This window comes from Eulemur rufifrons, chromosome 3 (genome assembly GCF_041146395.1).
Source record: "Eulemur rufifrons isolate Redbay chromosome 3, OSU_ERuf_1, whole genome shotgun sequence".
NCBI lineage: Eukaryota > Metazoa > Chordata > Mammalia > Primates > Lemuridae > Eulemur > Eulemur rufifrons.
In genome coordinates this window covers 2070910-2088814 of record NC_090985.1, presented here as the reverse complement: position 1 = coordinate 2088814, position 17905 = coordinate 2070910, and the positions used below count along the sequence as shown (strand labels likewise).

Sequence of the window (17905 nt, the reverse complement as noted above, 5' to 3'; positions counted from 1 at the left end):
GGATAGGGTGTCTTGGGACCTCTTCCTGGGGGCCACTCTCCAGCTGGCCATCTGGACTGGCCACCACCGCAGCGTCACAATCCAGCCAGGAGGCTCCCACCCTGGACAGCACGCGCCCAGTGCTGTGCCCCACGCCTGGGACTCCCGGCCACTCTCCCAGCTGGGCCCAGCAGCCGTGTCGATGCCCGGCCCCCGGCCAGCCACGCTCTCACCTCGTCCCTGGACCTTTCTCCGGGAAGACCTCGACTGCAGCTTACCTGGGCTGGCTCTTCTGCGGCCTGGCTCGCCCTCCGTGGAGGACGCGGTCTGGGGGCCGACCGGTCCCAGGCAGCCTGCAGCGGCGTGAGGGGCTGTCCCCACTGTGTCTTCCTGTGGCGGCGGCAGTGGCAGCAGCTCTCTGGCTTCCTGTGGTGTAAACAGGAAGCGAGACCGTGTCAAAACGGTGGCCTCCAGCTGCGAGAAGGCGAGACACGTTCCGCCTGGGACTCAGAGCGGACGAGCTGCCTTCGATGGGAAGCCCATCGGCAGCCCCGCAGGGAGGGCCCTTCCCTCGGCGGCGCGTCCCGCAGGGCGGCGCCGCCCACACCCAGAGCCTCGTCCGACTTCCAACAACCCGTGTCCGGAACACGCGCTCGTGCTGTGGACACGCGTGGACATCCTGGCTCCTGGGACAGGAACGTGTGGAAGGGGCTGGCGCTGCCTCAGTCACACCCGCATCCCGGGAACTACCTGCCCAGGTAGCGGGCAGCAGACAAACACGGCGGCAGAGAGACCGCCGCCCAGTGCTCCCCACGTTAAAGGCAAACAGATGAAACACCTGTCAGTCACTGTCAAGTGCAGCTGGTAAGCGCGCCCCAAAGGATGAGGAGCACCCAGCACCTGCCACCCCTCCCGTCTGTGGCACCTGGGGTGACGTCATTAATCTGTCACAGAACTGGTTTCCCTGCTGAGCCTGGATGCCGTCTCGGGGACCCTCCCACGGCAGCCTCGGGGAGACCAGGCGCCCGGCACTGAGCAAGGCGCCCATCAAGCTGGGATCCTCGCACAGCTCAACTGCGGTGTGGTCAGGGCTGGAGGGACGCAGAGGGACCCGCTCCGTCCCAGGGCTGGAGAGGGCTTTGCTGGAGAAGTGCTTTTTGTCTGGCTCTTACACAAAGAGTATGAATTTTCTAGGCAGAAGAAGAATGTTCTGGAGACACAAACCAGCCAAGCATGAGACCCAACCAGAAAACAAGGACGAGAGGCAGATGTCATCAATGGGACTCCCCCTACATTTGACTGTCTGCAAGAGGAACGCTTGGCCGTGCCACGGTGGCCCCTGCGTCCTGTTCGTTCCAGCGTCACGTAGCAACAGGCCACTGACCCGGCTGCAGGCTTCCCTCCAGGGAGGTGGGAAGGAAGGAGGAACAAACGCATCATTTGGGACTAAAACAGAAATGGCAGGCGTCCGTGGCCTGAAATTTAACATCGATGCAGACAATAAAGTTCTTCGGGAAGGAAAGGGCTGCGAAAGTGAGGAGTGTGTTTGCAGAGCACCAGCTCAGCCCACACTCCCCGCTGCAAACCGAGCTCTGGGCGAGCACGTCAGAAATACTGAGAGATCAAGCAGCTCAGAGGAATTGCTGGAAATCTTGAGCTAGTCCTTTGAAAAAGCAAGGCTAGGCCACGGCATCGGAAGCTTAAAATAAGAGGCGGGTGGTCTCCAAGACGCTCACCACAAGGGAGAAACGACACGTGAATGAAACCTAATTTCACCCAGCCGGGAGCACTCAGCTGGGAGCACTCAGCCGGGAGCACTCAGCTGGGAGCATCCCGCCGGGAGCTCTGTGAGTCAACGTCTGTCCCCATCCGCGAGTCCTCAGCACTTGCACAGACAGGCACGTTTGGAACCTGCCACAGAAGTCAAAGCAGCTGCACATCTTGCAACAGTCATAGATGTGTTTTGTCTTTTAATCAACACATCCGACGGTACATCCTCTTCATGGGAGGTTTTCAAAATTAGCCCCTGAAATAGATTTGATTTCATACAAATTCTTCTCTGACTGGTGTTCCTGGCACAGCGCTTGGTGGGTGAGGGAGGAAGAGGGAGGAAGCAGAGGGGGACAGAGATGTGGACTTAGCAGAGAGAGGACAGTTTTTTAACGTAGGTGATAGTTTGAGCTGATTTTCTGTAAGGGAAAGAATTAGTTTTTTGTTAAAGACAATATCCCAAAGGTCATTCTGGCTGCAAAAGTCCCTCGAGTTAGAGTAGATGGGAAAGATTTGGGGGTCTTCCATAGCAGCTTGGGAAGGGACCCTGGAGAGAAACAGGAAGACAGTGCACACTGGGGCCAAGGAGGAAAACACTCAGTGTGACGTCCCCAGGGAGGTCGAGGAAGTGTCAAGACGAGACGAGTGACGTCCAGCCAACGCCCCCGTTCCCTCGCGCTGTCGTCCTTTCTCTGCGCCCCCCAGTGCCCCGTGCGATGTGCTGTGTCGGTTGTGCCTTGTGGAGAGGTGGTGGGAGAGGACAAAGCCCAGGGGACAGAGGAGAGCAGCTGCAGAACTGTCACTGTCCCCCATGGCAGGGCCCCTGGGGGGGGAGGCAGGAGGGCTGCTCCTGGGACAGCTCCCTGCCCTGGGGACGTCCCTGCTGGCCTCCCTGAGCACGGCCAGGCCCTCCCGCAGCTGCCTGATGCCGTCTGGGCCTGAAGGAAAAGGAAACATTTGCACAGAGGAGGAGGTGGGGGCCGAGCGCCACAGCCAGGTCCTGCCCTACCCGCAGCTGCGCTTCCTGTCTCGTAACCTGGCTTCCTCCCCTCACTTCTCCCTCCCACTCAACACCTCCCTCCCCAGCCACTTGGGTCTCTCACCCCTGCTGACCTCTGTGGACCTGGGTACAGATGGTTCTAGGGATTTCCAGAGGCCCACGCCCTGCCCGAGTGGGAACCCGTGGCCCCCAGCGCCGTGAACCTGGGCAGGTGTCTCAGCTCCCTCCTAGCGTAACGGGGTCCCTCTCCATCAGCTTCCTCGGGAGGAACAGAGACGGTGTGCACAGAAGCACTCCGCACAGCGCCCGGGCTGGGACGGCTGCGGCAGCTGCCTGGCCCTCTGCAGGGTGGGCAGGGGCTGAGGACAGGAGTCTGGGGTGACGGAGAGTCTGGGGTGACGGAGGAAACGGCCACCGCGAGGACGCTGCCTCGGGCTCCGTGAGGTGCTTCCCGTCAGTGGCCGCGTTTAGACTCAGACGGGCCGGGTTTAAGGAAGCGGGAGGCTCGGCTGACGGGGGCAGAAACAGCACATTTGTCACAGTCGCGCCACTCCACCCACTGAAGGGACAGGGTGGCTGGCTCTCGTCCCCTTTTAGTTGTTTAGGCAACTGTCCTCCCGAGCAGAGGCCGGAGGTCCCTGCGTAGAGACTGCCGTTGCGGCACAGAAGGGCCCCGCGAGCGCGGGTGCTTTTCCGCCTCGGTGGGTGTGAAAACGACCCAAGGGAACCTTGGATCCCAGCGGTTACGGATGGGAACCCAGGAGCCAGCGGGCAGGACCAAAACTAGTTCTGGATTCGCCACCCTTCAAAGCTGCCTTGCCACAGTCCTCAACTGAGTCCTAAGCGTCAGCGTCCCCGTGGCGCGACAGGAGAAACCTTCGCCCTGCCCTGCTCGCTCTGCAGCGATGCCCAGGGACAGTGGCGAGTGGCGCAGGAAACACTGCACACGCGGACACTCCTCTTACCTGGCCGCAGGTGGGCAGGGCGTGCCCAGAAGGGCATAGAGCGTTCTCTCTCTCTTCCAGACTCTTCTGAGGGTCGCTGTCACTTTTGAAGTATTTTCTGGGCGGAGGCTTGGGCTTGGAGGACGTGGGCTTTCGCACCAAAATCTCGAAGGATTTCTTCAGTCTCAGTGGCGAGTGGCCGTGCCGGCTCTCGGGGAGGGGCGGGCTCTCCTGGGGGGGGCGGGGGGATGTGGCGGGAAGCAGCCCTGGCTCCCGCCCCGGGGGCGGGCTGGGGCCGTGGGTGCCGCCGTCCAGGTCTGCGACGCCACTGCTAGGACTGCCCCCCGGGGACCCCGACACGTAGCTGCTGTCGCTGCTGGAGCGGACCATGATCTTCTGGGCTCTGCGATGTGGGGGCGCCGAGTTCTTCTCTCGCTCCTTCTCCAGGGTGGGCCGCCCATGCCAGCTGCTCTCCAGCCTTTTGACACCTGCGTGGGAAGCACACGTGAACCTCCAGTGCCGGGCGTGGAAGACAGAGACGCCTGTGGCCGTGCGGGGACCTGTGGCCGTGCGGGGACCTGTGGCCGTGTGGGGACCTGTGGCCGTGCGGGCACTGCTGTGGGCAGCACGAGGCACTCCGCTGTCCGCTTCCCACCTGGGCCGCTCTGGGTCTGGGCGTGGCTATCCTGACCCAGGGCTGGGAAAGTCGTCCAACCTTTCTGAGCCTGCAGGCGACAGGTCTGGAGCTATGCCACCAGATCACCCACTGAGGAGGGGCTTGGTGTCCCTGCTGTGGGGAGCGCCGGCGGCAGCTGCTGTCAGCTGCCGGCCCTTCCCGGGACTGCGGCCGCTGCAGGGAGCCGCCTCGCCCAGGGCAGCCCGTCTCCAGGGCTGATGGAGACAGGCGTAGAGTCCCAGCCATTTCTGCCCACTCGGGCAACTGTGCCGGCAACGGTGGCTGCGGTGCTCCAGGGCTTGGCCGGTGGAAGCTCTCGGTGTGAGTCTCAGCTCCTCTCCTCCCCCGCCCCAGCCCAGCTTCCTCCCCGCCCTCCCGCAGGTGCGGACTCCCAGGACCCTTCCTAATGGACACAGCGCAGGCCAAATGGGACCCCCGCAACACTCCCGTCTGCACCTATAAAATAGGGGTGATGATTCCAGGGTCGCTGTGCTGGTTCTGAGGCTCCATAACAAAGAGAGCAGCGACCTGGGAAGGCACCTGGAACCTTACACCAAAAGGTTTTTGTAGCGGAGGATGAGGCAAGGGCAGGAACCAATTTCTCAGCCCAGTCCCTCCCTCTCTCTCCCTCCCCTCCAGCCTTCCGGGCTCCCTGCCGGAGCTGCCAGCTCTAGGGCCCCGACATGCTCACGAGGCCCTTCTCTCCTCTGGTACCTGTCAGAGACGTCCCTTTCCTAAAACCCAGCTCCAGGGTGGGAGCAGATTGAGGCCTAGTCTCTTGCTCAGATTCCAGCTCATTCTCGAGAGGCCGGGAGAGCCAGGGGCCCCTTGACAGGCACCTCAGACCTTAGGAAAGGACCCAGGCCACCCACGCTCCCAATTCACACTCTCTTTCAAGAAAAAGTTCTCTTTGGCTTTTTTCTGGTCACAATGTAATGCATCCTCCTTAGAGAAAACTCAGCCACAGGAAGGAAGGAGTGAAAGTGAAAATTCACCTGTGGTCCTGTCTGTCAGCCAGAGACAGCTACTGTCAGACTGTGATGCGTGTCTCTGTCGTGTTTTCCCCAGCGTGTGTGCACGGTGTGTGGGGAGAAACAGTCGACCACAGTGGAATAAAATTCTATGTTCTGTTCTTTTCTCCGGACGTTTTCCAGGTCATTTGAGCTCCATGTCAGTGTCAGTGCTAACGGCTGCATGTTGTTCTGTCATCTGGATGTTCCACGGTGACTTGGCCATGCCCAGGGGGCTCCCGTCCCAGACCCTCTGTGCACTAGTGGTGTGGCTGTGAGCAAGAGAGCCTCTCTCTTCCCTATGAAAGGTGCATCATAATTAGGTGTGAAATAATGCATGAGCCAGCACAGCGCCTGACGCTGCAAGAACTCAGGACACGTTATGTGTCATGTGCACGGACCAGGCGCTGCAGCTCCAACGCCCGCAGGGCAGTGTGAGCCTGGCACCTGGCACCACACAGACGCAATGGCGGGCAACACAGGGAGAGCACTTTCCACACCAACAATTCAAATTCAGATGCTTGTAAAAACCTTGTGTCTTCAAAACAAAGCAAAACTGTGAGTCAACTTAGCCAGTGGCTGCCAGCTTTCCACCTTCGTCTACGTAGCATGTGTGTCTATAATGACTGTTCCTACTATTCCTCGGGTAGAAGGTGAGCTAATGGCTAAATCCTACGCTTTCTGGGAAGGCAAGGATATTTCAAGTCAAAGTTCGCCATGTTTCTTACCTTCCAGACTCCACTGATGCCTCTCCTTTCCAAACTTGATGTTCTCCACGGCCTGGGCCACGGCTTCTTTGAGCTGCTGTTCAGAGACCTAGAAAATGTCAGTCACCTCCTCAAACAAACAGCGGACACTCATGCACCAGGCTCCCGGGCCTGTTCCAGCCCCCAAGCCAGGCCCTGGGATTCCAGCTTCTATCCTTCCAAACTACGCTAAAAACAGCTGGGAAATTCTACTTCCAGAGACACCCTGGACACCAATGGCTCTTCTAGGTAAGGTCCAAAGCCTGTCAACAAAGGAATTCCCAAGGTGGCTTCTCTCAGCTCCCCAACCTTCTCCCCACCACTGGCTGCAAAACTCTAGGCGAAGTCACCACCTGGTACTTTGCCTCTGTGAGCTGTTCCACTCTTGGCAGTGCCGTCACGGCGGCGTCACCGTCCACAGCAATGCCACAACCACCACGATGACTGTCACACTGCCTGTGTCGTGCCTCACGGGCCGTTGCCACTTTAGAGGAGTGTGAGTCAAACAGACGTGTGTTCTGCCCAGTTGTGAACACCTGGACAAGCCACTCAGCCTTCTAAGCCTCAGTTTCTTCTTTCATAAAATGGTAACAACAAAGCCCACTTCACAGTGAGGGCACAGAGTTGAAAACAAATACATCATTTAACACCAAAAGTACAGGAAACAAAAGAAAAAGTAGACACATTGAACTATGTCAAAATTTAAAAATTCTGAGCCTCAAAGGACACAATCAACAGAGTAAAAGGCAATTCACAGAATGGGAGAAAATATTTGCAAATCACATATCTGATAAAGGGTTAAGGTCTAGAATACATAAAGAACTCCTGCGACTCAGCAACAGCAACGAAATCTAACCTCATTAAAAACTGGGCACTGGATTTGAATAGACACCTCCCCAAAGAAGACATGCAAATGGCCAAGAAGCCCATGAGAAGATGCCCAGCACCACTCATCGTCAGGTAAACGCAAATCACAACCACAACGAGATGCCACTGCGCACCCACCAGGATGGCAACAAAATAGGAAAATAACGTGTGGACAAGGGTCTGGAGAAACAGGAACCTTGTGCACTGTTGGTGGGAAGTAGAACGGTGCAGCTGCCATGGAAAATAGTGTGAAGGATCCCAAAAATTAAAAATGGAATTATCATATGACCCAGCGATTCCACTTCTGGCTGTAAACCCCAGAAGAACAGAAAGCAGCGTCTGTAAGAGTTATCTGCACTCCGTGTTCATTGCGGCGTTGCTCACAGCAGTCGAAAGGCAGAAGCGACTCACGCGCTCGACTGGAGACAGAACGTGGGAGACACGCATGCAACGGACTAGCGTTTGGCCTTAGAGAGGAATGAGATTCCAACACCTCAGAATGAACCCTGAGCACATGCGAAGTGAAACAAGCCAGTCGCAAAAGGACCAATGTTACGGCTCCACTTACATGAGGCACGTAGAGTCCTCGAAAACCAAAGAGGCAGAAGGAGACGGTGGTTGGCAGGGGTGGGGGGAGGGGAAAGCAGGGAGTGTAACGAGTGCCGGGCTCAGTAATGCAAGATGAGAAGACTTCTGGGGAGGGACGGGAGCAATGGCTGCACAGCAACGAGATTGTCCTTAACGCCACTGAACTGAACACTTAAAAATGGTTAAGATGGTCAATTTTACGTTGTGTATTTTACTCAATAAGAAAATAATAAATCCATTAAAGTGCTGGGCACAATGCCTGGCAGATGGCAAACTCTCGACAGAGGAGACTGCCGTCCCAGCAGTCCCGTAAGGCGGGACCGCTTCCCCACACGGATTTGCCAGCCAGAGACCCCTAGAGGTCAGAGGAATCACCCAGGGTCTCTGTCCGAGAGCAGGGACTGGGCGTGAGCCAGGTGTCCCAACGCTGAGCCCGCGGTCTTCCCTCCACCGGCTGCCTGTGCCCCGGGGCCGCCCCTGCCCGGTGCCCCGGCCTTTCCGCAGCTCCAAACCCTGCCTGTCCTGGCTGCCTGGCTCCCTTGTCCGAGCAGCGGGGACCCCGACTCCCTCACTCCCGAGGCCCTCAGCTCCGTGGGCTCCCTGTGCGTGTCCGTCTCTCCAGCCAGAGTGCTCGCTCCTCAGGGCCAGCCCCCCGCACCCGCCCGCACCCCGGCTCCCACTGCTCTGCTCTTTCGTCCCAGTCCTAAGGGCGGCAAGGGCCACTGAGGGACTGGTCAGGACCTTCCTTTCCTCCTGCTGCCCAGAGATCTAGGCCAAGCATGTTCACCGTGAGTGGGAAGTGCCCGGTGCCTGGTGAGTTTGGCTTCCGTGTGCAGCGGCTGCACGGGGCCGGGTGTGAGTCTCACCACACCAGCTACGTGTCAGTCTTCCCGTCATCCCATTTTCCGCCCAACTTTTTCTGGCTTAGGAGTCAGTGAGTTAAGAGCACAGGATTTAATGGGTTTAAATCGTAGCTTCTGAGTGGCACTGCCACCAGGCAAGTTCCTTTTCCTTCCTGAGCCTCAGTTTCCTCATCTGTAACCCGGAGGAAAGCCACACTGACTTCAGGGAGCTGCACCACTCAACGCAGCTGTGGTGTCACGTCTTTGGCAGACGTGCCCGGCACACACTGGGGCTTGAATAAACAGTGATCGCTATTCCAAGTTCCCTGAAGCGCTCTCACCAACGTCATGGCGTCAACCCCGAGTCCAGCTCCAGCCGGGGTCTCACCGAGTCCCTGTCAGCCCTAAGGTGCCTACTGGGCAGCTCCCCCCGGACACCCCACGGGTACCTCCGTCTCGTTATGTCCCACACTGAGCTCATTGTCGACCCTCCCAGTCCTGCTTCTCTCTCCTCGTCTCTCTTCCATTGCTCACTTCTCCAGCCTAAACAGTCACCCTGGCTCCTCCCTCTCTCGCCCCCGGGCCGCCCAGCCTCCAGCCCAAGCCTCGCCTCCTGTTGCCCCTTCTCTAATCTCTTCCCACGTCCCTTGTTGAGCTCAAGCCCTCACCACCTGCTTCCTTCCTCTCTCACACCCGCCCACTCTATCCTGTCCTCTGCAATCAAAGGCTAAAAAAATGAACAGGCTACACCTATAGCTACAGACCAGCCCTAGCTCCTTGCTGCACACAGAATAAATGCAAACTCCTCAGCATCCTGCTGAAAGCCCTTTGCAACGTCACCCCAACGCCTGGCCCGCCTCTGTCCCCATCGCTCTCAGTCCCAGCGCCGACCCCCAGCCCCACAGAACCTGCCCTCTCCCCCGAGTCGGGCCCCTTCCCAACTCCGCAACTTCGAGCTTTGTGTTCCTGCTGCCTGGAATGACCTGCCTCAGACTCTGTGTCTGCAGAAAACTGGCCTCTGGTGTTCCTGCTTTATAAGCCCTTCCCTGCGGGGCCCCTGTGTTCCCACCGCTCTGCCGGCATTTCCATGTCGGTCTCTCTGAGACCGCGAGCACCTGGAGGGCAGGACTGCTCACCACGGACGCGTTTGTCTCTCTCGTCCCAGTGCCAGCTCCAGACGTGGCCACGGTGGGTGCCCACGAGATGCGTCTTGCACCTGCTGGCCGGGACCCCAGGTCTCTATCTTCCTGCCCTAGAACTTGTAGCTCAGCTACAAGAGCTTCCCTAAGTTAAGCCACTGGCCTTTGATGAATGGGAGTTTGTTAACGGACCTCCGTCCGCTGCAGACCTTTGTTCCCACGGAAACTTGGGACAGGTTCTTAGGAACTCAGGCCCAAACCCAGCCAGCGACATCTCTGTCTCCATCCGTTTCTGTTCCAATTTTGCTGTTGAAAGACGAGCTGGGACGTGGAGGCTCTCCCAGCGGGTGTTACCTGTGGGTCTGGGTGGCGGCTGACGGTGATGGGGACCGGACCGGGGTCACAGTGGCTCAGGATCGCATAGACGTCGTTGAGTGTCATGCAGTGCACAGGGGAGTCGTTGATTTCCACAATCTCATCGCCACACCTGCGGAAGCACCAACAGGAGGACGTCAGCAAGTGAAACGCTTTGGCACTTGGGTGGTCACTGCCCCGCGCCCACTCCTGGCTGGGCTGTTTGATGAGATCTAAAAGTCACATCGTGGAGTGGACCTCCCCAGCCGCCGGACCGGAACTCAGAACAGGGCAGACCAAGGCAGCACGTCCCCCGCCCTCGAGCACGACCGCAGGGAGGCAGATACCTCGCACCTGCAGTGGGTCGGCATTAACGGAAGTTCCTCTGTAACTTCCCTCCTGTTTCCCATTTAACTACACCCAGGCAGGACGGAGGGTGTGGCTTGAGCAATTAGCCAATTAGCCACGATTTAATCTATGGCATCTCTTTGGGCCCAGGCTCCCAGGAGCAGCGGTTATGAGGAAGGACTGGCTCTAGCACAGCACACATGGGGTGTCGGGTGTGGGGCCTAACATCATCCTGCGTGTGCTGGGAGGCAAAGGCAAATCGCTGCAGGAAAGCAGTGAGGGAGGTTCCTCCACAAAGAAACAGGCAGAGAAGGCGATGGGGGTCATTCTAGTTGTGAGGTGAAGGGAGTCGACGGCAACCTAAACAGAAAAGCAAATAAGGTAGAAAACATGTGGAGCATCTGTGCAACCCAATCCCCTTCCCTCCAGATGGGGAAACCGAGGCACAGAGCAGGAGATGATTTCCAGCTCAGGGATTGAGAAAGTGTTTCTGCAAAGGATCAGAGGGTAACTGTTTAAGGTCCTGCACACTCTGCAATGCCAGTCCTGTCGCCACTTCCCAGCTCTGCTGTCGTAGGCTGCCAGCCGCAGCCACAGGCCGCGCGTGGACCAACGCGCACGCAGGTGACAGGCTGCAGGCTGCAGAGCCCGGGCCCCGCTGGCTGCCGGCAGGGCCAGGACCGCGACTCCCTTTTCCTCCCGCCGGGCCTGCTGCTTCCTCTCCTGTGTTCCTGCCGAGTGGCCCCGTCACTCTTGCTGAGGGAGTACATGTTTTTATGGATGTCACAAACTGAAGATCACCGTCATATAGCACCAGATGCCACGGAAAGCAGAAGCTTCCAGAAGCTCCCTCCTAGCTGCTGGGAGGGAGGCACCTTCTGCCTGAGGGCCCAGGACTAGGGAATCACTCCGGCTACAGTACGTCCCAGGTACTAGTACAGCGGCTCAGCCAATCAGCTGTCACTGTCCCGCAGGTGACAGCGGCAAATCCCTTCCTGGTTCAGAAGCTCCATCAAGACACCCTCATGAGCAGGACTTGCCCTTCCACGTCCTGCAATTATAGGAGACCCTTCAAAAACACGGCCAGACTCTCCCGGATTAGCAAGACCCAAACCCAGTGAGAAACGATATATTTGTACCACACAGGAACGCTGGAGCCGAGTATGACGTCGGGACACTAGAGGAGAGTCACAAGTTGCAACAAGCTAAATTGGAATAAAGTGGATTTTTTTAAACCAAATTCAGATCACTTATTAAAAAGAAAATTTAGATTTGTACTTCTCTTGGAAGTTATTTGCAAAGAAATATATCTGGAGTCCCTGAAAATATTTTATTTATGCCAACAAGTAACTGTATTTATGCTACCCGTTTTTTAGAATAAGCTGCATTTTCCATTTAGAGCTCACAAGTAAACCTCATCGAAGCTCCCATTTACGGCACTGTGAACTCTACACAAGCTAAATCTGAATTAAAGCGTGTTGGTCTCATGTTGCCTGACGTGGACTGGTATCCTCTGAGACGAAGCCGCTGAGGCTGTGACCTGCACACGGATTCACGGGGTGTTGCTGGGGTGCAGGTCTGGGCTGGGGCTGCGTTTCTAAGGAGCTCACGCAAGGCGGAAGCTGCGGGTCCAGGGACCACGCGGTGAGGCGCGAGGCTCTGAGCCAGGCCCAGATCATTCCAGATATCTCACCCCACACCAAGCCCCTGATACTCTAAGGTGTTTCTCCCCTCGTTGTAGGTCAGGGGTCGACTCAAACACAGAAGTACAGACATACCGGAGTCGTCCGTCCAGGTGCGCCACAGACCCCGGGGACAGCGTGTGCACGAAGATGCCCGAGATGCACTGGACGTAGGGGACGCTGCACAGGCCGATGCCCAGGCCCACGCCAGCCTCTGTGGGGGGGGGGGGGGGAGATGCGTGATGAGCTTTCTTGGTGCCGTGGTCAGTCAGTGGCGTCTACTCGTTACGGCTTTCGGCCCCCCACATTCTCGGAGGGTGGGCTGTGCGCAGGCTCTGGGGTCAGGACCGTGGCCAAGGCAGAGCAGGGAGAGTGCGGTCGGTGGGGGAAGGCTAGGAGGGATGGAGGGACGGAGGGAGACAGGGAGGGAGACAGGGACGGAGGGGGACAGGGAGGGAGACAGGGGCGGAGGGAGACAGGGACGGAGGGGGACAGGGAGGGAGACAGGGACGGAGGGAGACAGGGACGGAGGGGGACAGGGAGGGAGACAGGGGCGGAGGGAGACAGGGACAGAGACAGGGAGGGAGACAGGGACAGAGACAGGGACGGAGGGGGACAGGGAGGGAGACAGGGACGGAGGGGGACAGGGAGGGAGACAGGGGCAGAGGGAGACAGGGACGGAGGGAGACAGGGAGGGAGGGAGACAGGGAGGGAGGGAGACAGGGACGGAGGGGGACAGGGAGGGAGACGGGGACGGAGACAGGGACGGAGGGAGACAGGGACAGAGGGAGACAGGGAGGGAGGGAGACAGGGACAGAGGGAGGGAGGGAGACAGGGGCGGAGGGAGACAGGGTTGGGGGTAGGTATCAGAGGGCGATGAGTATAGTGTGGACAATCGATGGGGAATGTGCTGGCCAGTGGGGATGGCCACCTCAGGTCTCAGAAAAGACAACGTTCAGGCTGAAATACGAATGGCAAGTGCGAGTGAGGGATGAGGAGCTGGGGCAGAGCATTCTAGAAGCAGAAACAGCAGGCCCCAGGCAAAAGCAAGCGCCAGGATGCAGGACGGGAAAGGCCCCGGCGCTCGCGGCCCACACGGGGAGCCTGGGGAGGGGACTCAGAGACACCAGCAGATTAAACAGGGCGTCGTAACTGAGGAAGTCCCGCTGCCCTGCGAAGGGAGGCCGTAGCAGAGCTGTGAGCAGGGACTGACAGGACCCAACTCCTGCTATGGCCGACGTCTGGCTGCTGCAGACAGGGCTGTGCGCGGTCGGGGACCGGGACCAGGGGACGGGAAGAGGCCGCTGCGGAGCAAGACAGCGGTGGCCGGGCCCGCGGCTCGCGCGGACGGAGACAAGCAGGCGGACTATGTTGTGAAGACAGAGTTGCCGAGGGTGAAATGTAAGAATTTAATAACTAAAATCAAAACAACGCAGAGGGTGTTTAGGCTGGAGAGGGTGGGTACAGATGCGGTTTACACGGCACCAGGAGGCCGGGCTCTGAGGACGAGGCCGGGTGCGGAGTGGCCCTCGGGAGGCCGCGACTGTCCCAGCGCACGTGGGAGCAGATGTTTGCCCGTGTGGACCTGGAACCCAGCCGAGAAGCCAGGGCGGAAGTTACAGGTGCGAATGTGGCACCTGGGTGGCCTGAAGGGCGGGGAGGCTGGACGGGACCCCCTGAGTGGGGGGGGGGGTGGCCTGGGGCTCTCCAACGTGGAAAGGCCTGGAAGACGGGGCGCAGGCCGCAAGGAGGACGGCATGGAGCGGCGCAAGGCCCTGAGGTTTCCCTCGGCAGGTGCGATTGCCAAAGCACCGGGCGAGTGCTGCCGCCTCCCCCCGCGTCCTCCCGGCAGTCCCACGAGGGATGAGGGACGCCAGCGCAGCTGTTGGCGAGTCTGCGTAACGGGTGGAATTTCGGCTGTGATGCGGCCACGAGCGAGCTCAGAGCCTTCCCAGAGCCCAGACTTCCGACCAGAGCAAGAGTTCCCAGCCCAGTGGGCGCCCACTGGCCCGGGGTGCTCATTTGAAACGTAGATCTCTGGCCTCCCCCCAAACGCTGCTGAACCCAGTCTGCGGGGTGGAGGCCGAGAAGCTGCATTACCTAAAATGAGAAAAAAACCCTCGGGGGACAGCAGTCTGCGGCTGCGTCTACCTTCTCTGTCGGCCCCGATGCAGCTGGGGGGCCAGGCCGGCCCCGACCTGTCGGCCACCAGCGTGTACGCCAAGGCCCTGCCGGGCAGCGGGCACACAGAGCCACCGGCCGCAGGGGCTTCCCTGCCAGCACGGAATTAGCTACACGGCCTGACCTCCCGCCTCCACCACACCTCTCGTGCCCGTCCTCCCTCTCGAGCCCAGCCTCCTCCCTCCGGGCCCGTCCTCCCTCTCACGCCCGTCCTCCTCCCTCCGTGCCCCTCCTCCCTCCGTGCCCCTCCTCCCGTTCTCTGGCCCAAAGGGCTACAAGCGGTTTTCAGCCTCCACTTCCGTCACACTCCAGGCCATTCTCTGAGGAACCCAGGGGACACTCTTTAAAACATAAGCTGACGTGTCATTTCCCTGCTTAGAAACCCTTAATGGGCTTCCAGCTGTGATTACAAGAGAATGGAGCCTCCGAGGGGGTCTGTCTCTGCCTCTGCCCAGCGCTCGACCTCCCCCCGACCCTGCCTGCACCGCCGGCCGCGCTGCCCTCTCTCCGCCCCTGGGATATGCCGGGCCCTCCGCTGGAGCCAGCTCTGTGCCACGCTGCCTCCTCTTCCTCCTGCAGGTGCCAGCTCGGCAGGCCTGGCAGACAGGGCAGGTGGCAGCACAGCTGGGTGGCAAAGGGAACCGCTATTGACCCCGAACGTCAGAGCTAGCGGGGACCTCCGTTCTCCTGCTGTGGGTGAGGACACAGAGGCCCAGGGAGGGGCAGTCACCCGCCCGAGGTCTCTTCGCATATCGGCTGCAGAGCTACACCTCCTGGTCCACCGTGTCCCTGTGGGTGTCGTTCTGCATGTGACTTGTGTTTGCTGTTTTGTTTTGTTCCAGTCACTGCACCGGAACACACGGACTGGGTTTTAAAAGTACGTCTCGAGCTCTCTGCGCAGAGGACTAGACCTGGCTGCCAAGCCCGGCCGGGCAGTAGCCGTAAAACCCGCCGAAGACAACACCCTGCCCGGCTCCCGGGCTGACCCCAGGAGGGCAGCCGGGTGACTCGGCCGGCGCTGGGGACCCAGGCAGCGGGCGGAGGAGGGTGGCGGCGCCCCCAGTCGCAGCACCCCTACCTTTCTGCAGGGAAACCTCCACCATGATCCTGTAGTTGGGCTTGGCGGTGCTGGCGGGAGCCGTGGGGCTCTCCGAGGCGAAGCAGCTGCTGTCCTTGGTGACGCAGGTGCTGGAGCTCAGAGAGCGGCACAGCGGGGGGGACAGGGGGCTGCACAGAGAGGGCGGCGACGTCAGGCGGGTTCTCACGGTGAGGGTGAGGAGCCCCTTCTTGGCTTGCTGAAAGGAGAGGGACACGAGGGACACGGCTACAGCACCCCACGGCAATCGGGAGGGGGACACTGGCCTCCAGGAGAGCAGCGGTAAGATGCTGTCTAAGGAAATGCAGCTAAGCTGTGCAACACATAAACACGTGCACATATTCACACGTGTTACATATTACATGTATGACATTTGTGTACACACACACACATGCTATGCACATGCCAGACAGATGGCTGAATAGAGAGATAGAGACTTGGGTGGAACTAACTGGACAGAGACTCTAAATATCAGTAATTATCACAAAATGTCTTTTAGTGATCGCCTTAAAAGAGATTTGTAAATATGTCGATATAAGTACATATAAATACATGGAATGTTTTCAAGAGGTTTTATAAATCTTAAGTAGTTTAAAATCCCCTACAACCATCTGATCACACTATTATTTCCTGAGTAAGGTCTTCTTTCAACACTGCGCCAAGGCTGGCACCAGCGAGGCGCCCGTGTAAAGGATCCCACAGTTTGAATTTGTGGGTTGGGTACCGAGGGTTTGGTTCCTTTGCCTGAAATCCCTGGAGTTTGGCACATACTGAAAAGAAACAGTCACCTTGAACTTCTGCAAAGCGTCCTGATGTGTCAGTCCAGACATCGATTCACCATTCAGTTCCAGAATTTCGTCACCTGTTGGCAGAGGAATTGCAGCTGGGAAGAGTGTCGCCCAATCAAAGGGCATTATCCTCACCCTGAACTCAGTCCCCCCCCTGCCCCGGTTTCTGTGTGAGGCACAAGCGCAGGGAAGGACACTTTTGCATTTGGTGCTGGCCCCCTGCACGGCGGGCAGGGCAGCAACGACAGGCCTTCTCTGGCACCTCCTGTCTTCCCGGGTGAAATCAGGGTTCTTGGCCAGGCACACGAGCCCCAGCCTGCTCTGGCCCCTGCCCACCTCTCTGCTTCCCCGCCTTCCCTCCTGCCTCGCTGATCCTCACGTCTTGCTCCCATGCACGATTTTCTGATGCAACAAGACCGGCGTTTTCCACAATGGTCTGTACATTTAAATGCCTGTTCCATGATGTTTTCTCCACTAAAACGTTCAGCTCCTACCTTCTTCTCCTGTCTCTTCTCAGTCTTTCAGCCCCTGCTACCTTTATCTCCTTTGTACACTCAGGGCGCCCTGTACCTACAGCTGTCACTGCACTTGTCACCTGGGTGGTGATCAGTGATCTGCAAAAGTCACTCCTGGCCAGGCTGGCAGCTTGCTGGGGTGAGGGGCTCTGTCTTATCATTAGTAGACGATAGAGTCTCTGGGCCAGTGCTGGGTGAGGTCTGCAAAGTGCTCAGTAGGTGTGGGTCGGATGTGAAGCATATGGACGGCAACGCAGACCCCATTCTAAAGTAGAAGACAGGGAGCTCAGAGAAGCCCCAAGCCACACGGTAAAGAGAATTAGGACTTGGATCTTTTGACTCCAAGTTCTTTCTCACAATACTGTACTTCTAGGTGAATAGTTTTTTCTCTATCCAGAAATCCTTTTTATGTGGCTATAAAACTACTACATCTCTTTCAATTTATCCAGTACACAAACAGGGAGAATGTTCTCTGGATTCGACACCGTATTGGGCAATTCAGACGTGAACACTATTTTCACACTGACCTCTGGGCTTATGACTGATGAATCTGCTGTCACCTAAGCATAGTTCCACTGAATATAATCCACCCTTTTTTTCTGGTTGCTTTTAAGACTTTTTTCCTTTGTCTTTGAAATTCTGTAATTTCACTATGATGAGCTGCAGTGGAATGAAATTCTTTGTGCTTCCTCAAGTTGAAGTTTCAGGCCTTAAATCAATTCTGAAAAATTCTAAGCCACTATCTCTTTGCATTTCGTCTCTCTCTTTCAGTCTATCCTTTCTTTCTAAAATTCCTATCAGGTGTATTTTGAACCTTTTTAACCTATTCTTCATTTTTCTTTTGTGCTCATCTTTCTCTTCTTTGTTGTTCATGTGGCCTACTGTATAATTTCCAGTTCACTAATTTTCCTTACAATTGCATCTAATCTTTGTTAAACCCATCCATTGAGGTTTTTATTTCAATGATTATGATTTTTTTTTTTTATTTCTGGGAGTTTTTTTATTTCCACATCCACCTAATTTTTTCATTGTGTTCTGGTCTTATTGTTTATATTCCTTCTTTTATCTTTTAAAAATGATCTTAAACATAATAATTCTATAGCTTCTTTTAGATTATTCTGTTATCTTAAATTTTTGAGGGCTAGGACTCCTGTCATTTCTGATGAGCCTCCTTAATAGTGGACATGCCCTGATGTGGTACGTAATCTCTATTGTAAACTCACTTTTCTGGATATTCAGTTTTTCTGTGGAGTTTCCATTTACCAGCAGGCACCTCAAGGGTTTCACTGGTTTGGGACTAGTTTTAATATTGATTTCTCAGCTTGGCGATTCCTATGCTCTACAAGAACTACAAATGTGACCTGCGTGCCCATATGTGAC

At 57.2% G+C, this 17905-nt stretch overlaps 1 protein-coding gene across 2 annotated transcripts in view; it reads right to left on the bottom strand.

The window, feature by feature from the left end:
• The window catches only part of IL16 (interleukin 16), a 62533-nt gene that overhangs the window by 11783 nt on the left and 32845 nt on the right, over positions 1-17905 (bottom strand). For both annotated transcript variants that reach the window (XM_069466541.1, XM_069466542.1), the window contains exons 6-12: positions 16011-16084; positions 15205-15421; positions 12042-12159; positions 9916-10048; positions 6108-6195; positions 3715-4181; positions 258-405 (exon numbers count right to left, since the gene is read on the bottom strand). In XM_069466541.1, coding sequence (XP_069322642.1) covers positions 258-405; positions 3715-4181; positions 6108-6195; positions 9916-10048; positions 12042-12159; positions 15205-15421; positions 16011-16084 — 1245 coding nt within the window. The remainder of the gene's footprint in view (positions 1-257; positions 406-3714; positions 4182-6107; positions 6196-9915; positions 10049-12041; positions 12160-15204; positions 15422-16010; positions 16085-17905) is intronic.